Genomic DNA, 22,887 nt, shown 5'->3' with positions numbered 1-22,887 from the left:
TCACAATCATCATGGATAGTCCAACTGGAGAAGAGATTCCATGTCACACTTGATATTATTTTGAATGAGAAGAATATACACAAAGTCTTTGATTCCTATTATGTTCAGGAAAAAAAGGAAATGTTTTCTTCAAGTATAGCCAAAGAATGGCCTATTGTTTCTCCTGTGGTCAGGGTTTGTTCACAAATGTTTTTGCTCCAAATAATACCCATCTTCCTATGTTTACATTCATATACCAACAAAAAACATTCACCAGAGTTCCAAGCAGCCTTAGGAGTGTGGGTTTGGCCTCTTTTTTGGGGGGGCTCAAGGTGGTGGGGGTGTTTACAAGGTTTTAAAGTCTCAAGATTTGTCTTCTGCTGTTTCTCCAAAAGCCAATTTAGCTGTTTCTTACATTTATACCACATAAAGGCCACTGGCCATGCTCATCTCATTAACAAGCTTTCACTCTGTCCCTATCATCATTCTAGCATGGAACGGTGCTTACATGAATGTTGCTACGTGTCACTGTTAGGGTTGCCCAGGTATCTTAGCTATGCCTTCAACATTCTCTGAATTTCTTGAATTTTAACACTGGTTTTGAGATACACACAGAATTCCTCCAATGTTTATAAATATATATATATATATGAAATTCAGAGTTCATATGTTGAAATGTCTCCAAAAGTAAATTCTAAAAAAATCAGAAAGATTTTACTTGTTTTACACTGAGATTACAGAATAAACCTTGAATAAAAGGCCCCTTATTTTCACAGTCGTTTCTAAGTTCCACCGTCTCCCCTATCCTGTCTTCAGAAAGTCTTCATCTTTTGATTTCAGTTGTTCCACCTCCTGTTAAACTATATCCATAAAATATGAGTTTTACAATATCCTGTGTTTTATAAACCATGAAGTAACTTTTGAGAAGCCAAAAACAATAAAATCAAAGACAGTGTGGCTAAACAACAAGGCCAAGGCGCTGTTAGAGGTAAGAAAATACTGTTCAGAAAGTTGAAGTCATGCCCAAACAAGTTCAGAACCACCACCTTTGGCACATTCAATATAAAATCAGGTTAAAAATGGCCAAAAATATTTGAGAAGCAACTTGGTAAAGGCATAAGAACTAATAGCAAATCCTCCTCGAACATACAAAAAGCAGGAAGCCTGCCAGCATCCACGGGGCCAACAAATGATCAAGATATAAAAGCATGTCTTCAAATAATACATGGCCATTGAAAGAAAGCTACATGAATTTGGAAGTACTTTTATGGTAATGCTTTCTTTTCTTTGTTTTTTCTCTTTTAATGAGGAAGCTACTGAAAGTTATGCCTCAAACTGAAGCTTCAATAGAAGGATTTTAGAACAAAATAAATAGAAATTATAAAACCTACCGTGTTACTAACCATGCCATTTAAACTAACACTTTTTCCAAGAAAGCTTCTACAAAGGTAAACCGTCACAGAAAGACATAACCGGCCTTCTAAGTGCAGAAACAAAGAGAAATCTTGAGGAATCATCCTGACCTATTAAAACCAGAGGTATCTACAGCTTATAAAGTCCCAATATCACAAATTGCTGGAAGTTTGGAGAACACAGTGAAGGTGCTTTTCCCCGTCCCATGTTGTTCCTTGGAGACCTGCAAACACGCTCTTTATCTGAAATCGGACACCAAACCATCTGGAGCTGTGGCTCGACCCAGTCTGTCCATTCTTACATTCCTGCCAACTCTGCATGGATTTCAATACGCAAGAGTTTGGATTCTCTATATTTTGAATTAGGAATTCAAAATCTCCCCACACCAGAGGTTTTCCTCAACTGGTTTGACATTTGCTGCTCGTAGCCTCCAAAACTCAAAGGCATAATCAATTTCATAAGTATGGAAGCAAATATAGAAAACCTGGCCCTTAGAAATTGCTTATAGGAAAGTGATGCCAAAGAACATCCTTTTTCAAGACCAAATATAGAGCTTGATGTACGAAAATCAAGGTTTGAATTTCCACCCCCAGCTATCACTAATACAAAGTTTAAAAGCTTAAAACAGCAGGAATGCAAAACCTTTTATGTCCCAAAGAATCTTTAAGTTAAAATTATTTTGTTTAACATATATTTTTATATATATATATATATATATATTTTAAAACATATATTAATACTTAATAATTTAGACCATATTTTTGGTAAAGCTTTAAGGGAAACAGTTAAACTTTCCTCTTCATTCATGATTTTTGTTTTAATTACAAATGTGGTTTGATGAACTAAAGATTCTATGAAATCTTTCAATAATAAATATTAAAAAAATCTACACATAACGTACTCAATAGACACAGCAACCAAAGCCTAATTGTCTTTTTTCCCCCCCAATACAACAGAAAAAAAATCCCCTGTAGAAAATGGTAGGATAACTTTGTGCCAAATTTACCACTTAAAGACAAATTAAAATGTAAAAACATGTGAAATTAAAACAATAAAATGTTATATTGTGAAAAGCCCATAAATCTAAACCGATTGTAAATTTCAGTTTTAAGTACCTATTTTAAATGTGTTTACATAGAAGTGTCTAAGTATGTTAAATGAAACACGAAATGAATATGCATGAACACACAGTTTTTACTTACACGTAACATGCAAATTTCATTTGTTGCTGGTTTTTTTAAATGTATGTCCGCACAAAACCGATTTAGAAACCTACAAGAAGTAGGTATAACCACTGCTACAAATACAGTCTAGTCTGATTTTACTACAGATATATCAAGCGAAAAAACACTTATAGAATCCCAGAATGGTTTGGGTTGGAAGGGACCTTAAAGCTCATCTAGTTCCAACTCCTGCCATGTGCAGGGACACCTTCCACTGGACCAGGTTGCTCAGAGCCCCGTCCAACCTGGCCTTGAACACTCCCAGGGATGGGGCACCCACAGCTTCTCTGGGCAGCCTGTTCAGTGCCTCAGCACCCTCTTCTTCTCTTAGGAAGCTCTGTCAATTTTCGACAAGTTTCATTCTTTCAACCTTTCCTATAATTTAATTTTTCCATCCCTCTATCCCTTAATTAACTTCATGGTTCACATTTTTGGATACTCATCTTTTCAATAAGGGTCAGGCATCCATATATTTTTAAAATGCACTAAACATAAAATACATTATAAAACAAAACATTATGAGCTTCTGAAAATGGAAAAAAGAATGGTATTGATTACAGTTCCCACTTCCTGTAAACATTTCTATCTCTCTCTCTCTCACACACACAAACACTTTAAAGGAAAGCCAGTAACAAGAGTTTAATTAAACACCGCTAGTCTGAATTTTGAATCACTGAATAAACAGATGGCCATGCTTCATAAACCATTAGCAGTCTATTTCAATTAACCAGGATTGGTACTGAAGTAATGTCATGGAAGCTAGAAAATTTGGACCAAAGAAACAGATATATGTGTGTGATAGTTATAAATAACATTAAAGTATTTACCACTGTACAAAATTGGTACCAGCAAAAAGAAAGGGGATTTCTCTTTAAGGCCATCATTAAACCCAGACGTCTCCTTTAAATGTATTGGGACTTCAAATCCAGCTGACTTTGAAAACAGAGTTTTAAAAAATTCAATAAAGGTGTCCTTCTCAGCTTTTCCACCATCTCTAATATTGGACTTAGACTTGCTAATTATTATGGTCCCAAATATTGCAATATTTACATATATTTGCTTACATAGGTAAGCATTTATTAAACTAAATCAATACAGTGTTCCTTGAGTAGAAAGATCTTCCAACACTTCTGCATTCAGTAGGACTTTCCTTCGCTTAAGTACTAAAAAGGACACTCGCTATTACAACATTAAACGTCTACACAGATTTTCAACAGCCCAAGACAGACTTAAATACAGGGGAATTTTGAAAGGTATATGACTTTAACTTTTTTTTTTTTTTACAAATTTTTTACTAGTTTTCTTGTTTTACTATTTGTGACTGTTCATACAACTAGAAAAAAAAGATGAAATGCAGCCTTTTCAAGTGCTTTTATGATGGGGTTGCAAAGTCTAAGTAACTCCCACATAACTTCGCCTTAAAGCTTTTGTGTTCTACAGTATTCACCCGGTATCGTATAACAATACAATTGTCTTTTCACTGTCCCTGTCAAAATGACCCGTCTTACATTCTCAAATCTTGCACTGCAGTATGAGCTATTTTCCCCAGTTATCTTTAGTTGCTTTTGGTGTTTGTGGTTTTGAGAATACCAACAAATACGTTTGCATATAAAGGATCCTGAGACTTCCAAATGGAAGAGAAGATACCCCAATTCTAACATGACTTTCACAATTTCTAAATAAATGTTTTCCAAGGCACTCTAATAATTTAGTTCTGCCTTTTCTCCTTCCTTTTGAGAGGAAAAGAGATGAAGATGAAGAACAAATTCATTTAAATATTCACTTAAAATAGTAATAAAATATTTTGGAGGTAAAAATGCTGTGTGTAGCATTTTTGTACCCACGGGACTCTCTATGTTAAAGGGCGCTCTAATTACCTTACTCCTGTACAGAATGCATCCAGTCACAGAAGAATTTTGTGTTTAACGCCGTATCAGGCTTATAAAAGCACTTCTTTACAGGAAGTCAGGTCCCTTCATACATAACAAACACAGTATATCCTTTCAGTGAAACACAAAATCTTTTAAATAGGATAAAAACTCACATGGTTGTTAATTAAGTAAAAAGATCAATATAAGCAACCAACAGAGAGTAATTAATAGACTTAACGACAGTACTGACAAATATATTTATGTGTAAACAAATGATACACACTTACAATGTAGCCTGGAAATAATATTATAATCCACCATTCATAGAAATATTTTATTTGGGATTTGTAAACTAATTACAGAGAAAGATAGCAACTTTTTAAAAATATTGATAAAAGTAGTAAATACCTGAAGTACTCACAGCAGTGGAGTAAGGGGTATGAGCTCCTGTATTTTCAGCCCAGCAGCCACAACCATAAAGAGCTGCCTAAGGAAAAAAGTATATCTTTCATAAATTTAAGTATCCAAGGTTTTTAGCTTGTTCCTTTCCCTTAGTTTTAAACAAAAACAAAACCCAAAACACCAACACACCAAAAAAACCAAACAAACCCTACACAACAAATAAAGAAACCCAGGAAAAATTCAAGTATTATTACCAGTCAAAATAGCAATTCCAATTCTTTTTGCTACATCTTCCATTACTATTCTTCAGAACTGAGCTATTATCTTCGAGGTGTGGTATTCTAACCTAAGTTTACAAAAATGAGGATACACATCCCAAAAAGAGAAAATAATGCCAACTGTTTCCTATTTGTAGGAAGTCCCTTTCACTCTGCTATTCCAAAAGAAAACCTTAACTACATTTCCAAAGAGAACTCCTTAAAGAACAGTGGCAAAAGTTGACCAGAAATACAGCTGTAAACCAAGGGAGTATGACATTGCTGATGCAGCTCAAAATTCCCTTGCCGAATAACAATAAGGAATGCCTATACCTGATGTGTCTTTTGTCACTTCAACCAATTCACAAGATTATTTTACAACTAAATTATTAGGACAACTTCCTTGATATTAATGACAATATTATTTAAAAGCATTTTAAGCATTTCAGAGACTATTTGTGGTATCAAGGAGGTGATGAAGCCCAAATAATTAAGTTACTAATGGCTTTGGCAAAAGGTAACTGACTATAGAACAGTTTTTTACCTATCAATGTTTTATAACACTGATGGAGGACACTAAAACCAAAACTTGCATTCCAATGCAGTGATAATGCCTCTAGAGTTTAATGTAAAGGAAGGGAGAGTAACAGTTTGCTATCACAGCTCTTGTTTAGTGCCACAATTCCTGACCAATCATTTTCAACCGAAAAAGCATGTTCACCTGACCAACTCTTCCAGGATGCTTTAGTGCTAAACCTCCACTGGAGACAGCAGCAGCAACATTTCCTTCTTGGTCAACAACGACTGCACCAACTGTATCCAATGTTCCTGAGTCATTCTCCTGCGGGACACAAAAACAGAAACGGCTACTAAAAATAGGATATTGAACTCAGATTATCCTTCTTAGGAGTGTGCAAACTAATGTGCACAAAACCAAGTGGCAGGCCGATTAACAAAACAGATTTGTTGTCATGCATATTACACCGATTGTGCTGCCATAAATCTTCCCAAAATGCTCTCTTGCCTCAGGACCTGAAAAAAACTTCTCTGGAAACAAGAAGGTAATAAATATCTCGGAACTCATTAAATGCTTAGATTACCAGCCTTTACTCACAAAAGCGTCAAAAATGCTGTTTTCTTAGTGGTGGGCACTTGTCCTCTAAGAAATGATTCAGCAACACATTCCAAAGAGGTCCCATCAAAATGTCTTTCCCCAAAGCTTGAGATGGCATTTTTGGAGACTCTGATATTTCAAGCTATACATTATTAAAACAAATATCCACAAGAAGCAGCTTACCACATAAAGAGAAAATTCTGATATTGTGAGCAAGACAATAAATAGAAGCCTTGAGTAGAAATCTCCCCCAGGAGAGATTCTCTCTCCCAGACTTGTTCTCAGTTCAGCAACCTTTAGTGGCTTCTTGGTTGAACCAAATTACCCTTTGCTCCCTCTGGGTCACTAGCAAAGAGTCTTTACTTCCATCGCTTGCTCCCCTGAGGTCTTTCAGCATTCATTCCTGATGCAAGCGGTCTGCCTGCTGTCTCATCAACACTCCAGCTGTCTCACCTTGGATCTTTCTGTCCTTCCTTCTTCCTTAATACACCACATTCCCTCACTCTAAGAGCAGTTTTCCCCTGCCCAGGCTTGCCCTAGATACCCTTCTCTACAGAACCCAGGCCAAGGCACTCAGACTTCATGCCCAATCACACACTTTTGATGAGCCACAGCACACCATCTATATGAAATAAAATGAATAAACAAAACTGATATATCATCCATCACATACTCCAAAGATGAATGCTGCTGTTGCAGAAGCCCTCCAGTCTTTAGCTGATCGTTTTTTCCTGTATAAAAACTTACCTGCATTAAAAAAAATCCTATATAAACACCCAAGCAAAGACTCCCAATGGATATTAGGCTATCCATATAAAATGTATGTTTTCTAGACTAGGATCCAGAGGGAGGAAGGAAAAAAACCTCTAGACCAAATTATTCAAATTACCAATTCCCATCACCTATTAAAATTTCCTTGGACATACAATGTCATTTGTCAAGCAGAATTCTTAAGAGACTCATGCTGATGATACTCAGGCCACACTCAATTTAAGAGATAACACTTCAGTGAATACTGCCCCACTCTTAAAAGGAAAAATACACAATGCAACACAACAGTGTTCTACAGCACTTTTTAAGCAACTGGAACTCCTAAGCAGGAGTGTCATCCATGGCTTTTACTCAGAGTAACACTAAGTTTCTTCTCTTTACCTACACATAGATCTTCCTGAACGAGTTCTACACTCAGAAGCTGGCAATAACCATATTCAATATTAAAACAAAGAGATGTCCTAACAGTAAAGAAAAATAACTGTTTAGAAAAAAGAATGGTGAAAAATTATGTATCTAGGGTCTCAGCTGGCATTAGGAGGAATAACAAATAGGAAAGCAGAGGAAGGTAAAAACCAGGATTAGGGAAGGCAAGAGAAGAAGAGAAAGGAATTTTGAGGACGGGAGTAAAGGTGGCGAGGAAAGAGCACATCCCCTTCCAAGTTGTAAAGACAAAAGAAAATTAAGGAACCCTTCCTTAACATCTCATGGGCAAATGTATTTCACATGCCCCACGACCGCCAGCCACAATCTAGTTCAGGTATTACTAACCCAGTTAGAACAACACTATTCAGTGGATTGAAAAGATCTTAAACAGCAGAGCAGGCTGCTCCCCGGAGGTGCAGACTCGCATCCTTGGAGTTTTTCAAGATCAGACTGGATAAAGCTCTTGCCAACATGAATTTTCCTATAATCATATGATTTCTATACAGAGAACTACTAAAAGTCTTCCACATATGTAAACTGCACTGACAACCCTGTCATTTCTGAGCCAGTGAATGAAGAGCTCATCACAATTTATCAAAGGAACTCTCCGTACGCCTCCAAAAAAAAGGCCTCTATGCTCCTGAATAGTTCAGGAAGAATGCACCTGATGAGAGGACTTCCAATGTCACACTTTTCATCTCTTCAAACAATATAAATGTTGAAAAATAACAAGTTCACATGGCACATTCAAGGTGATCAGTAACAAAAAATATAATGCACAAAATACTTCAAAGAAAAGAATGTATTTCTGTACAAAGATGTATTTTTCTTTTCTAAATATGTTCAGTGCTATTGTCCCAATACAATAGCTGAAAAATAAGGAACTGCCAATTCCATACATAAAATTCAAACTGTTGTGCACATATTTGAGTGCATATGTTAAACTAGATAAAAACCAATTCAGTTTTAGTAAACCTCAAATCAAATAACGTTGTTTATGGAGTTAAATAACTAGCCTACAAAAAAATAACCTATAAAAAATATTCATGTGCACGGGAAATTCTTAGTACCACTTATTCAAACCAATCTTACAAGTAACTTCAGCATAGAAGCATCAGTTACTTCTGATGTTTACTGGTGCTTGAGGTCTGAATTATCATACACACTCCCTCTATAATTATGTTTAGTTAATTCACACAAAAAAGTGATTTCTTAACTAAGTAAGTCCATATATAAGTCACTATGACTTTAAAAAAGTCTCAATTTTCACATCTTCAAAACTCAGTGAAGCTATTAATGGATCTTTGTGCAATCATAACGCTCTTACAAATCCTACATAGGGTAAACAATGAAAAATACAGCAAAGGGAAGATTCCATTTACTCGAGTCCTCTAGTAAGTTACACTGTCTAGCTTTTCAATATAATCTTTATTAAATTTCAACAGCTTCTCACTCTTTTTGGTCTCAGTGTAATCTAAGTTTTATTGAAAAGCAGTTTAAAACTGTATGTTAATTTTTAACTAGTCAAATTTATCAGCAGCTACAACTACCAGGTAATTTCAGCCATTTTTGGTCTACTATACTATCTCTTTACATAGGCCTTTTAGTTATGATTCCCATTCAACTGTTAGCATCCTTTCTACTTTGTTCTTCCCCCAACTTTCAAAATCTCATAGATAAAATTGACCAGAATTTATAAGAAGTGTGCAGTGCTGATAGAAGCTCAGCTGCAGCACAGGGTTGAAGTAGGTGAAACTCAAACCAGACAATGAAACCATTATGAAGTCCTGCTGAAAGGGTCAGGCCCGCAGCTCCAGAGGTGCACAGCAAATTAAAAAATTAAATTCTTATTTATCAATTAAAGCTTGACTTTGACAAGAAGATTAACTTTGAATTATTCAAGTACTTAAAAAGTTTTTAAACAATTATTTTTAAACCTTTTATGAGAGCTTAGCTTTGACAGTACAAGTTTGGGGATCACATCATGTGGATCACGCTTGCTAAACGACCTCTTCCTAACAGCTTGGTTTTTCATTTCCATTTCATTTTGAAAAACTAAACTTCCTGTAAGGCTGAAGTTGTCTTCTGCTCGGTGGATAACACAAGCAGCCCATATTGTTCGCACAGTTTGATTTTCATCCCCCATCCATGAGCAAGATGCGCCCAGAAAGTTGCCAAAACCTGTGTGTTCCGTTACTGGATTACTCACCGGTGAGCAGAGCTCTATTTGATCACCTCCTCTACCTACCCCATGACTGGCCTTTGGGGGTCTCCCATAAGCGCTGCACATGACTCTGGAGCCCTTGAAATTTCAAATTGCAGGTCGGTAAGCTCATGCATTGGCAAATGTTTCAAGCATTGACTTGTCTCTTATTACATGAACACAAACAATGTACAGAGACCCCTCCTCCCTTGGGTACCTTTTAACACCAGTAGTTTCACAAGGAGGTATGTGACATACCATAAAAAGGAAAGATTCCAAAATGAATAACTAACTTTCCCTCCGCGTCTGTCCTTACTTTCTTCACAGGTCTTATCTCCTTGAAAATAGGAAAATTAGCACCCACTAGGGAAAACTTCTTAGCTAAGAACATAAAACACCTAATTTAAGACTGACTTGCACAGGCTACAGAGAATAAACTTTTCTGACAATTCTCTAGGATTGATGTAGTTGCATATGTTGATCTAAATAACATATAAGGTCAGGTAGCTTACCAAAGCAAAGAGAAATGGCTAGTTTGAAAGGCCACGGGGCCCCAAATGAAGCACAGGCATTTAATTGAATGAGCTATACTTTGATAGTCAACAATAAACACAAATACTGTGATTGACATTCTGAGATGGTAACAAAGGCTCTAAATTCAAACTAAGAGTGAGGGAAACTGAGGGAATCCTAAATAGTTCTGTAGCACAAGTAATATGGGCCAGGTCAATGCTAGACACATGCACAGATGCACATGTTTACCTACCTGTTATTTCAAATTTCACCAATTCCAGCTCCATAATGCAGTGCACTCAGGAAACATTAAAAAGTAGGAAACAGTGACAGAGATCCCAAGCTAAAGAAAATGTTTCAGCAAATAATTATCTGTCCTTACATTTGTCATATTTCCAGTTCAAAATGAGCAAAGTATTTTTCACAGCACAAACAAGATTAAAAGTGACAGTTGGGTTTTCAAATAGCAAGGCAGAAAAGTTTTAATTGCACTACGTTATCGTTATATCATCTAAACATTAGGATGGTCAAGGAGAAGTGGATTCTGATGCTACGTTAGTCTCACATATGACAGGAATTTTATTAGCAATCAGTGCAAGTTTAGGATGACAACATTTGAAACAGGAACTAACCTTTTCATTTGATTGTCTCCTTTTCTTTAGTTGAATGAGATCTGTTTCCACCTTTTCAGCCAACTCCAGCTTCCTCTTGTTCCTCTTAAAAGCTGCTAAACTAAACCCTACAAAAATAATTCAAAAGCATTTAACTAAGTAAAATTTACTTAATTTAAACAAATATTGGTAAGTTTACATTTTGGAGGTCATGCCACCCAAATATTTTTGTATATGCAAAAAGCATCACTAAAAAAGCCAAAAACAATGTATTTAAGTTTCAGTACAACATGTTTACGTATTTTCCTAAGTGAAAAAAGTTCTGCTATCGTTCAGCAACAGTGATGGGTAAAATATCTGGTAGGAACAAGTCACTGAACACATATGGAAGCTGTGCTGGTCTAAACATCTCTCTGGCTTGCAAAGAAGCATCACTGCACAGAAGAGAACGGAATAAGTGGCTTATGTTAAAATTATTGGGTTTGGCTGTAAATAGATACCATGTGAGCTCATTCTGATATCCATAAAATTAGGCTTCTATTTTATTACCTTAATTGCATATCTGTATGTTGACCCATATATTTAAAGCCACACGATAGTCTAGCAATATTTTTATGTTCCATAATCCAACGTAGTCTAAAGATCACCTAGGTATTGAAGAGACAAACATGTATTTTCCACATCTAAGTCCCACATTCAGAAAGGAAGCGTTCTCTAAAGTGCAGTAAAAAAATACATTATGCTTAAGAGAACAAAATGACATATTCCCATTTTAGGCATTTCAGTTCATTAAAAAAGTGTAGATATTGACATATTTAAACTAGTTTTGATTTAATATTATCCACAGATTGTCTTTGAAATGTAGATAAAAGAGGAGGGGGGGGAAATGTCTTCTGTTGCTTGTTTAGTCATGTAAAAATCCAGCTATTAGAAGGGCAGAGTTCTACATAGGTAAGTCACAAATTCAACTGAAGTTAGAAGCATAGGTTTCCTATTTAATCTATAAAAAACTCACTTAAAATGAAATTCTGAATATAGCTACACCACTATTATTCAAAAGATTGGAACAGCTGCAAGAACTGTCTAGGAATAAAATCAATATGGCAGAGTCAACAGAACACAAAGCTTTCATTTACAATTTTCAAAGTACACAGACAGCGAGCATTTTACTTCTTTGAAACTCTCCCATGCAGGTGCCAAAATCACCTAGTGAACTCTCCTTTAAAACTGTTTTTAAGTACATAAAACTGGACCTGAAACTACCACAGTTGTTCAAGTATATAACCTGAAAGTAATGAGAAAGCTGGCACTTCTCTCCAAAAACCTGATGAATACCAGTTACTTAAAACTGTAAACACATATTAATCTGCCATCACCAAGAAAGGAACTCTTTCTGCCATACAGAGCTGATTAATGCAGCCACTTTGGACAATACGTTTCTATGTTTGAAATGAGGTCCAAGAAGTAAAAAACAAACACTTGAAAAGGGGGAGCAGGAAAAGAATCATTTTAGTCTACTACTAATTGGGGGTGGGGAGAAACAGACAAAAAACTCACCCGCAGATGAAGAATTTGTTAATAAGAAGTGCCGCAAAATAAACCAAGCCAGTACATTGTTTTTAATAGAATTTTTAAACAAGAGAGCCTGTAAGCTGACATTACTTCAATAAATCTAGAAAATACCTATGGGCAGAGCCACAATACGGGTGAGTAAGGACGGTATCTGGCCTTAGTACTCCTCAAAATAAGTATTACACAGGAATAAATATGCCTAAGCCTGTTACTTGCTGCTGCCTTTGCGTCCTGCCAATTCAGAAAAGAGATTTGTCTTGCTTCTCTTGGTACATATTTTATACAAGGGTGCAGGAGCCCATACGTGAAAACCAGGATGCGAGAAGTTTTCCTTGTACTCCAAAATCTAACGCTAGCGGTGGCCTGAAAACTTCTGCAATATTTGCATGTTCACCACTTCACATATATGCACAAAGATGCCATCAAAACTGGAGAACACGTGGGCTGGTTCCAAGCTGCCTTGCCCGCTACACGAAGTGCAGCTGTACAGCCTCTCGGCATCACCACCCCAACTGTACCTTGGTTGCTACTTATCCTGCCATTTTTTCCACAACATACTAAATTCTCCAAGCTTAAGAGCAATGTTTCGGTCACCTAAGTCCCAAGACTCTAGCTAAGCAATGAAACAAATACTCAGATTTTGCCTTGTGAGATTCTATTTGTCTTTTCAAAACAAGAAAAAAACCTGAAGATTTGCTTTGAAAGATCTAATTGTTCATAGTAATTTCATATCGGTATTGTTAATTTGAAGTGGTATCGGTAAGCTTGGAAATATAGGGCAGAAAACAGGCCATTATTAACGAAGTAGTATATGCTTTATTAGGCAATTAGAAGCACTATATATGAAATTAGGCTGGCAATGTACCAACCATGTTTACAGAATGGATGACTCTATTCTACAAAGTAATAATGACAGCTGACAAGAAACTGTATTTAGTTCTCAAGTGTCAGAAATATTTTCAGTTCCTGGGTATCCCAATTGCATTTCATGTACATGCTAGGATAAAGCCCTATCATGCATTTTTTCCTCTACTGAGTTTCTTACTTCGCTGGTCTCATATGTGGGAGAAGTGGTGCAGTGCATCAGGGAATCTTTTATTGGGTGACCAGATATCCAGAGCCCCAGGCTCTGCATATTTTAGATCATGTCAGACAGACAAAGAAGTTTTGTAGTAACATACAGTGATGCAGGAAGGGATCTTAGGAGGTTGCATAGTCCGGTCTCCTAAGAAAAGCAAGTCCAATTCAAAAGAGCTGCACAAGAACTTGTCAAGTTTTTAATATCTTCAAGGAGGGAGATTTCACAACTCCTCTGTTACAGTACTTCATTAACCACGTTTAAAAAAAAAATTAGTCAAAACCTCATGTATTCTAATTTATGTCAGTCGTCTATGATCCTACCCCTGTGCAGACACACCACCAACTAAGTAACATAACAATTAAATGCACAAACACAGACCAGTCTACACTAAGGAAGCTGCCAGGTTTGCCAAGTAAAATACACAAACTTGCTCAGTTTCTTCCATCATAATAGCTACAAAACTTAATAATCAGCTCTTATTTGTGACAGGTTCTGTGATATTTACCACATTAGGAAGTTCATACTGCTCCACCAGACTGAGGTGCCAGGCATGATTCGGTACTTCTGGATGACATGAATTACGATCAGAAACATGTGAGGGGAACAGATTGTTTGGGGAAAGTTCTTTATCAAGGGTGGAGGAGGCTGCTTTTCAATATTGCGTCTCCCTTCCCAGATGAATTTACATGAATTAATGTCTTAATTCCATAACTCTTAAGCTTTGTTCAGTTTAGCATGAAATGTCTTGCCTTTCAATACTGTGAGGGAAAGAAAGTCTATTCAGACTTCTCCTTGAGTGGAAATTCTTGTGCTCGGGCCATATCCAACTTCAGACCAGTTATTAGGATCAACTTCCATCTGAAAGCTTAAGATTTTGTTTTAACAAGGACTGATGAAAAATTGCCTTTCATTACTTAGGGGAAATAATTACTATCAGTGATTATCAATTCCTCTTGGCAGGATAAAACAGCTAATTCTTCCAAAGCGACCAGAGAATTGTGAAATAATGGACTGTTTTGTAAAACAAAGGCTAGCAATTTCTCTTTTATCCTGTAACATAAATTTATGCCCAACTTCGGATGACCAGTTAAATATAAAATGTCTTGATTCTTAGATTTGATTTTTTTCTTTCCAGAATAAGGGAATAAAGGCTAAGAACAGGTCAAAGACTTCCTGCCCTATTTATTCCTGCCTTTGTGATGTTCTTTACATGTGAAACCACTATAAATGCCATCAAACTGGCTAGCACTGCGGTTGCTTCTTCTTGCTCTACAAGTGACAACAAAAATTGGGAAATATAAGTGAGCTTCACACTAAACAAATGAAAGATGACATTGATTTTTTTTTAAACATCCTGTAAGTTTGATCCTTGTCAAACAATATTTTTTAAGTTCAATAACACATTTTATGAACTAAAAAAATAAAAATCCAGGATTCAAATGTGCTTGGTTAAAGATGCACAAATTACATGAAAAAATAACCCACTGAAAAATTATTTTGAAAATTAGCACTATACATAGAAGGAAAATGCCAGTTTATGTTCATAATTCACATTAAGTCTAAAGCAAAAACTCAACTTTGTGGTGCAAGGATCAAGAAACTTGGTTTGTCCTAAATGACAGTATAAAAAACCACCCTCACCTTCTCCAACAACACAGCATATTCCACACTTGGGAAGAGGAAAAGGACACAACCAAAACCAAATGCAATATAACTACATCAGCCTGATGTTGCCTGGGCCAAGGAGAAAGAGAAGCAAGAGGGCAGAGCTTATTGACTGAGGAGGGGAGAAAGCTGGAAAAACAGAAGTAAAGGAGTAGATAGAATTTTAGTTTGGAAAATTCTTGGATCACAGCTCAGATGTATTGCTGCTGGAATCTACAGAAACGTATTTCACACACCATCCTTTGATTTTGCTCAAGAATTTAAACATTTAGATGAAAATCAAACATGCTTTCAGACCAAAGTCCCTGATGATCACCACCCTACACGGTAAGGGTCTGTACACTCCAACTCATTCTTAAAAGAATTGTCCCTCAGAAGCCACAGAGTACAACCAGCCGTTCTGTTTTGCTTTCTCATTTATGTACAGTCTTTAAAAGCAACGCTCAAGCCTCATCCAGATTAAAACATGTAACGACTGACAACATAAGCATTTCAGAACTAGAACACTATCAAAAGCTCAGGACTCCAGTCTCACATTTATGGTATTTACCACATGTCCCTGCGATGCAGGATGGGGTCCCTCCTTAAGAACAAATAATCTTCAAGGACCTCAAAACATCTTCCCAGTCCTCCGCATTCTCCTTTCAGCCCTGCAAGGTACCAACAGGAGCTACCCACATGTACTCTGTATATAATAACACTGTATTTTGGGTCTAACTGTGCTAGATGGCAGAAGCACTGGGTGGAATACTTGGGCAGAGCAGAGTTTGAGAAGTTGAGACAAGTGGAGGGGATTGCAGTGGAAAAGGCTCCGTGGCTGAGCACAGGATAGGTGGAAGGAGTTCCCACTCAACTGCATGAGAGGCTGGTATTAGCAGAGATGGTGCCAGAATGTGTGCTTGATAATATGATGTATTATAGCTATAAATACATGAGAAAAAAAATCTCACAGGCACATCTTGCTCAAAATTAAGAATAATAGAGATTTTCCCATTTTCAAAAGGTTCCATTGTTACTGATGAGAAAGGACCACAAGACCTTCATTGCATCATACATTAGTGCTGGATCCTAATCTACGTTATCATGGCTGGGTAATAATACAGCTTTTATACATGCTTTTTACATTGTTATCATCACTTTACAGAAAAAGATGGGGACGAAATTTTCAGCAAGCAGCACAGTGGAAGAAAAAGAAAGAGAACATTCGTCTCTGAGGCAGTTCGGAGATGTCAACTGTGTAACAATTGTTTGCCATAAAACTTCTACATCATTTACTCATCTCTTGTATGAATCCCATTGGCACTCTGACAGCCTGATCATTCCCATAACTCCTTTATACAAGGTACCTTTATACAAGGTACTGTAAAAATTTAACCAAAAATCTTGACAGTTTTACTATATAATGATACAGCAACTCAGTAAATCAAAGACAACAGTATTTTCCTTTCTACATAGCTCTTCTTAGTCACTTTTCATAGCCCACTAGAGATGATTCAGACAACAGAAGTAAGAGAAAAATTATTATAGAGAAAATTAGAATTGTCGCGTTCATGGACTTCTTGAAACTACTGAATTGTATATACAGAACTAAATGTAAGACTATGGCACTTTTTATTTTTCTCTTCTAATAATGGCAAAAGTCATACATACCTACTTGTTAATTCTAGGCCTGTGTGCTTTAAGTCTGTAGCTGACAAGCTGTTTACTACAGTACACTAACACTTCTTGTCTAGTAAAAAGCCCATGTTTCCTTAACATTCCTATGCTTTTGTAAGTCACATCTCTTCCGTTGCATATTTTCAGGCTAGGTAAAAAAATATCGAAGTGAACAACTAAATTCTCAAATAGAAGTTAAAAAACACAAATCTCTAACACCACTATATCACAAATCGAGTTCACAACAACATTAAAACCTTCCTATTTACAGTGGTGGAACAGCAAGCTGGGAACAAACGCCAATGTTTCTATTATGGACATAACAAATTATTATGCAACAAAACATTATGCAACCTATGACTATTCAGCGATCCTTGCTTAAAAGCAAACTGTAAATTGGAAATACTAAGAAATAACAAATAATATTTTGGAGTACAGATTGAGCTCTGACCAATCATATAGCACCCCCTGGCAGACACTTCTTTTAGTCAACTGAAAGAACCAGAAAGAACTTTCTACATTTTATCTTTCTATTCCTTATTAAAAGACTATGCAACTATTGGAGGGAAGCGAATTACAAAGTAAATTAGTTAACCCACAGGAACTATAATGATCCAGTGAAGAATTCTATTGAGCAGTTGCTAAAATAATTGGCACAAATGAAAACAGACAAATTAAAATAAAGTTAATTTTAACAAAGCTTTTTAAAATGACAAATTAACACCACTTATGCTTGTTGTTGGGCCCAAAGACTACTAGTGCTGCTTTCCCATGTTGCCACACTTTGATATAGACAGCGCCATAAATGGAAAGAAACCTGGAACTCAGCATCGAAAGCATATAAAAGTATTAACATGTCTTTCTCAGAGCACTACTGTACAGATCTGTTCTTTCTAACAGGAACTCAGGGTAAACTGTTGCTGGACACACTATTTCTTACACCTTCCTGGAAGAAATCTCTTTTTATTCCCCCATCAAACAGTTTTCCTGCTCCCTGGAAGATTTTCATTCAAAGCATCTTCTGGATAATTCAGCCCAACCTTTTTTCCTGGCTAACTTGTACTGTTCCTATTGGCTGCAGTGAGCTGTTTGGATTTCAGAACTGCAAGTGAACCTACAATATTATGTCCAGTTCCAGGCAGGGAGGATTTACATCATGTCTGGCCTTTTTTTTCCTTTCTTTCTTTTTTTTCAAATTGCCAGCGAAAAACATACACTAACCAGAGTTCATTTACTTGGCATACTACAGGACAGAGATAGCAACTTCTACTGTCAAAAGACAAGCACCTTCACCTTCTACCTCTTAGTTTCCTAAAACCAGATTAACCAAGCTTCTTAATGAAAGCCCTTGAGTTTCTCTCTATATCTCTTTCATTCTCACCCTAAATACAAAGCAACAAAACACGGTCTAAGCCAGCGCCCTGAGGCACTGACTGAACCTTGTAGCACAGCTGCAGCAATATGGCAAATGTTTTTCTTAATGCAATAATAGTGAAGCGCAGGAGAGAACTGGGAGTGAGGTGAGGTTTGGAGGAGAAGCAGCTTAAGTAGGAAACACTGGTGAACGGGGAGACATACGGTGTCACCTGAAGTCTGACAATCTGCATGACACTTTTCTAGAAAAGGCTTCCAAGCAGTCATGAGAGAAAAGGGAATTCCCTTGAACAGACAAAATTGGTTAAAAAATGCAAAACAAAGTATGAATAAAGAAATGGTCTTTTCCAAGTGGAATACCAAACCAATATATAGTAGCACTTACTCTGTTCAACAACAAGATGTGATTTTACTGATGACACTAATTTATTCAAGGTAATAATAAAAGGGCTTGGCTGAAGAATGATTCTGAGAAGCGACCTGACAATAAAACAACAGATTTGATTCAGCAAGGCTCAAAATAACAAAGAGCTAGTTCTTCACACAAGCCAAAGCTGTAAAGGTTTTTGCAGATGCTAGAAATTAATGTGTGCTCAAAGGAAATGACAATTTCATAGCAGAAAATGCCGCTGATCACCTCCATGTACGCAGTAACCAGCCACAACTCAGGAATATAGAGTCTGGGATAGTAAACAGGGCAGCGAACGGGAAGTACAGATTTGCTCTGTTCTTATATTCTTCCTTAAGCATCATTTGTGGCTACTCTTGAATTCCAGTTATCAAGCTACATGGCTTCACTGCAGCTGCTTTTGTTCTCATATAATGTAACTTATTGACGTACTTATGGTCACTTCTGCGTTGGTAGTTAGAGGTACAAGTTGACTGCAGGAGTAGTCACCTTTCCTCTCCTTCCCTTTGAAGACTCCACATTGTCAGCAATTGTAGGTGTTGTCTGACACCACATTATCTTTGTCAAATCAACTACTTTGCATCTACTATGGGTTGAACTGAGAAATTCAGATTGAAGTACTTTGGTTATTACAAATACAGGCAAAGATACGGACAGTTGAAGATGTACTTCAGATCTATGTTGCCTATTTAAAGTATACTTTTAACATTTATAGGAGGTCGCATGAAACAGTAAATTAGCATTTCTAAACTGTAATTACAATTAAACTCTTAATACTTCGATCACATTTTTCAAAGCAGTCTCTCTAGCACAGACTGTAGGCAATACAGGCACATCACACTTCAAGTTTTTATTTTTAAAGAAAAAAAATACCCACTGACTACACTGGAAAGCCATCAGTTTTCTACAGAGTAGAAATCCCATTTCCTAGCACAACTGGCAACCCAAAGATGATGAAGCAGGTGAGCCTTGACATAACCTAGAGGTAGTTCAGCAAGTAACATGGTTTAAAACATCATTTTAGTTTGGTGCTTGGACACATGGAGAGTTCTGACAGAATTATGGAGTGCGACCACAAATTTGATCGCACAAATTTATTTGTAACTGATCATATAGAGAGCTTTATCCGTGCAAAACCAGCCCCACAATTCCACAGTCCTATAGCACGTATACCATCATTCCTGACATCTCAAGTCTAGGAAAAGGAAGACAAACTAATGCGACTTCAAGAATATATTTTCCATGTGCAGTGCAGAGAACCCAAAATATATGCACCTAGTTCTCCCTGCTAATACTTACTGGAAGTACATGCCTAAGACTTGGATTGGGGTTTGGGGGGGGGGGTGTTGGTTTTTTGTAATTAAGTTACTAAACATATTTTCCTCATGTTTGGCAATTACTTCAGTTGTTAATTTTACACAGCTATTCAACAGTCACAGAATTTGAAGCTAATTTACCCCCAATTCTCCATGCAAACTACCACGGCAATTGCAGCAAGCATAATCAAAATCCCTCCCATTTTCAGAAGCTTGTTAGAGTATTTAATGCAATGGCTTCCTTCAGATGAGATCTTTTGTGGTTGCTTAGAAACAACATTTTCTTTCATTGTTTTTGAAGCACATGGAACTTTCCTTCCCCTGCTAACACTAGAAAAAACAATTCTGGCTTTCTTACAGGTTACCTGTGAGACAGTTTCCAATTTGTTTCTAGCTATAACAATGCTATGTTGTCACACATGTGTTAATGGTTCTTTTCCAGCCTCATTGACCAGAAGTCTACATGTTACAAGAGTAGCTTTTCTAAGGACTGATGTGTAAACTAGCATAACATTTTCTTTAATTGATTTTTCAGGCTTTTGTTTGCCCTTTCTTGCTGCTGTGTTGTTGGTTTTTTAAAGAGAAAAAAATCAGATATACTACCATTAATATACTGCAAAATTAACTGTACTCAAATCTTAGGAAAATGACCAATTTTAGGTTGCTCAAGCAATATTTTTCCCAGATGCCTCTCAGAATGGTCAATAATGCAGTTTCAACGTAAGCTAATATGGTTTTCCTACGTATCCATTTTAAGCACTTAAACAGCAGACGCTGCCACCTCACCTGTTTTGAAAAGGAAACTAAAGCACAAATGATAATAGTCAAATCACTCCTTTCTGTAAATCCAGTTAGACAGAGATTATCATTTATGCTAAGATTAAGCAACAGAATTAGAGAATATCTACAAAAAATTCAGTTTAAAGTTATTTGTTGAGTATTACAAAGAATATCTGATTGAATCTCAGTCTCCGCCGTGGAATTTTTCAGTATATCCTTCCATTACCCTAATCTGAAGGCATCCTTCCAGCAAAACATTCACATTGTCTTAAATCTTATCAGTCAGATCCTGCTTCCCAGCATCAGGTCATTCTTCCAGCGGGTCCATCCTGTGCAATGCTCAAGCACATAATCACACGTGTGTGTGTGTTTCAGTACGTACGAACCTGGGTGAAAGCGGAGGCTGCGTGGAATGGAGCGGGGTTGGCAACTTTAATACCAATATTTTTTTCACTGGCATTGCAACAGCAAATGGCATTTTTGCAGTGACTTCACAATAGGAATAATTTCCTGATTCTGGTTATTTTAATTGTTGAAATGCAAAATGTTGTGCTAAATAAAAGTTTGCTGAATACACTGAGGAGACGAAATCTCTGGTGTTTTGGAGCAAGTTTGTGAAAATATGTTGGCTGGGATTATTCTTACGATGTTTCTCCAATGTAAATTCATAATCTGGGTTAGCTAAACCAAATTAGCAGTGACAATCCTTGTTTTTAAGCTGTACCGTGTATGTTTTAGCTAGTAATCTGGCAATTAACATTACAATCTAATCATCTCTGTCACAACAGAAACATAGAGGTACTAGAAACAATGGAAACTTCTGTGCATGCAAACAGCATTAGTCAACAAACCTTCCTTCTGCAGCATCTCCTACACATAAACAGCAACTACTTTCTTAAAAACAAAACAAACCCACAACACAAACACACCAAATCTTTAAGTGTTTTACTCTTTCTAGAGTTCTAGAGTCACAGAAATAAAGCTTAACTGAGCCCAAAAGTTGTTCTGCAAACACTGCCCTTTTGGACATTAGATGGATAGGGCAAAAGGTTCACTCATGTGGAACTAGAAATCAAAACTTTCCGTTCAAAATGAAATGTATCATGAGTATGTATGAAAATTGGCATGATCAAGTAAAATGCTGCCACTGTTTCAGGGATTACTTTTAACCATTGAGTATTAGCAACTTGGAACTGCAGCTTCTGACTGTTTACCTACATTTAGAACTAGACCAAATAAAAGCCTTAATGGCTTAACGGGAGCCCTGGGTTTCAATCTCTGGTTTACAGACTACCTATGTATTTTATGCAGTAATAGTGTTTACTGTAAAATAAAGAAACATTCTATAATCTGTTGGGTAATGATCTCCCATTCTTTCCTGCATAACTTCAACAAGAAGTGTAGGGCAGGCTCTCACCTGGACCAAACTCCAGACTAGCAGTAATGGCACTTTCCAAAACGGAGGGGGACTGAAGAAGGAAAGGCAACAACATCCTCCTTTCCATGGGTAAGTGCACTAATTTTTAGCCTAGTTCACAGATGGTGTATCAATATAACATAATCACTTACTTTCCTTTAAGAAAAAAGGTTTTGTAAGAGACTTGGCTACTGTACAGTATAATCCAAGTCCCTTTTCCAGGTCAGGTTATTCTACTACATTAGATAAAGCAAAGCCTATCTAGGTTAAAAAAAAAGGCAAATGAATTCAACTGCCTGTTTAGACAGTTCTGCACAACCACTCAGAGATGGCTGTAACTGCAGAATCAGAGATTCAAAGTGGCACCTGCTGAATTCACACCCATGGCTAGCTGGTGCTTTTAGCATCCAAGATGGATCGCAACTGGAGACCCGCAGGACTGCGCAGTGAAAGAGCCTACATTTCCCTAAAGGAAATCCTTCATGGGATTTAATCCTAGAATCACAAACTCACTTGAATTAGATGTCACTATAAATGCGGCTGAAGTAATAGTTTATATTTTTTTTCTACTTAGATACTTAACAGAAAATTAGTAAACTTAAACCAAGCTTATATACCATAATACCATGAGCTAGTTAAGAACAGTGAAGTGATGCACACCTCAAAATACGAGGCACCATTTAAAATTACTCTGTCCTGTTCTTCCTACTGACACCACCAGTTTACTCACTTGTAGCCATGATACCTGGAGGACATGCTGGTATCCCGTGATCAACTGCCCATCTGTAAGCTCCTTCACCAACTAAAAAGCTAGGAGACACAGAAGAGGGAGTT

General features: G+C 36.9%; 1 protein-coding gene across 1 annotated transcript in view; it reads right to left on the bottom strand.

Moving 5' to 3' along the window:
* TASP1 (taspase 1) overlaps window positions 1-22,887 on the bottom strand; it is a 77,592-nt gene that overhangs the window by 31,801 nt on the left and 22,904 nt on the right. Inside the window, exons 7-11 of the mRNA XM_080341728.1 lie at window positions 22,799-22,863; window positions 10,805-10,911; window positions 9,666-9,758; window positions 5,867-5,986; window positions 4,895-4,973 (exon numbers count right to left, since the gene is read on the bottom strand). Coding sequence (XP_080197854.1) covers window positions 4,895-4,973; window positions 5,867-5,986; window positions 9,666-9,758; window positions 10,805-10,911; window positions 22,799-22,863 — 464 coding nt within the window. The remainder of the gene's footprint in view (window positions 1-4,894; window positions 4,974-5,866; window positions 5,987-9,665; window positions 9,759-10,804; window positions 10,912-22,798; window positions 22,864-22,887) is intronic.

This window comes from Nesoenas mayeri (assembly GCF_963082525.1).
Source record: "Nesoenas mayeri genome assembly, chromosome: 3".
Classification (NCBI taxonomy): domain Eukaryota; kingdom Metazoa; phylum Chordata; class Aves; order Columbiformes; family Columbidae; genus Nesoenas; species Nesoenas mayeri.
This window is presented reverse-complemented; position numbering and strand designations above follow the sequence as displayed.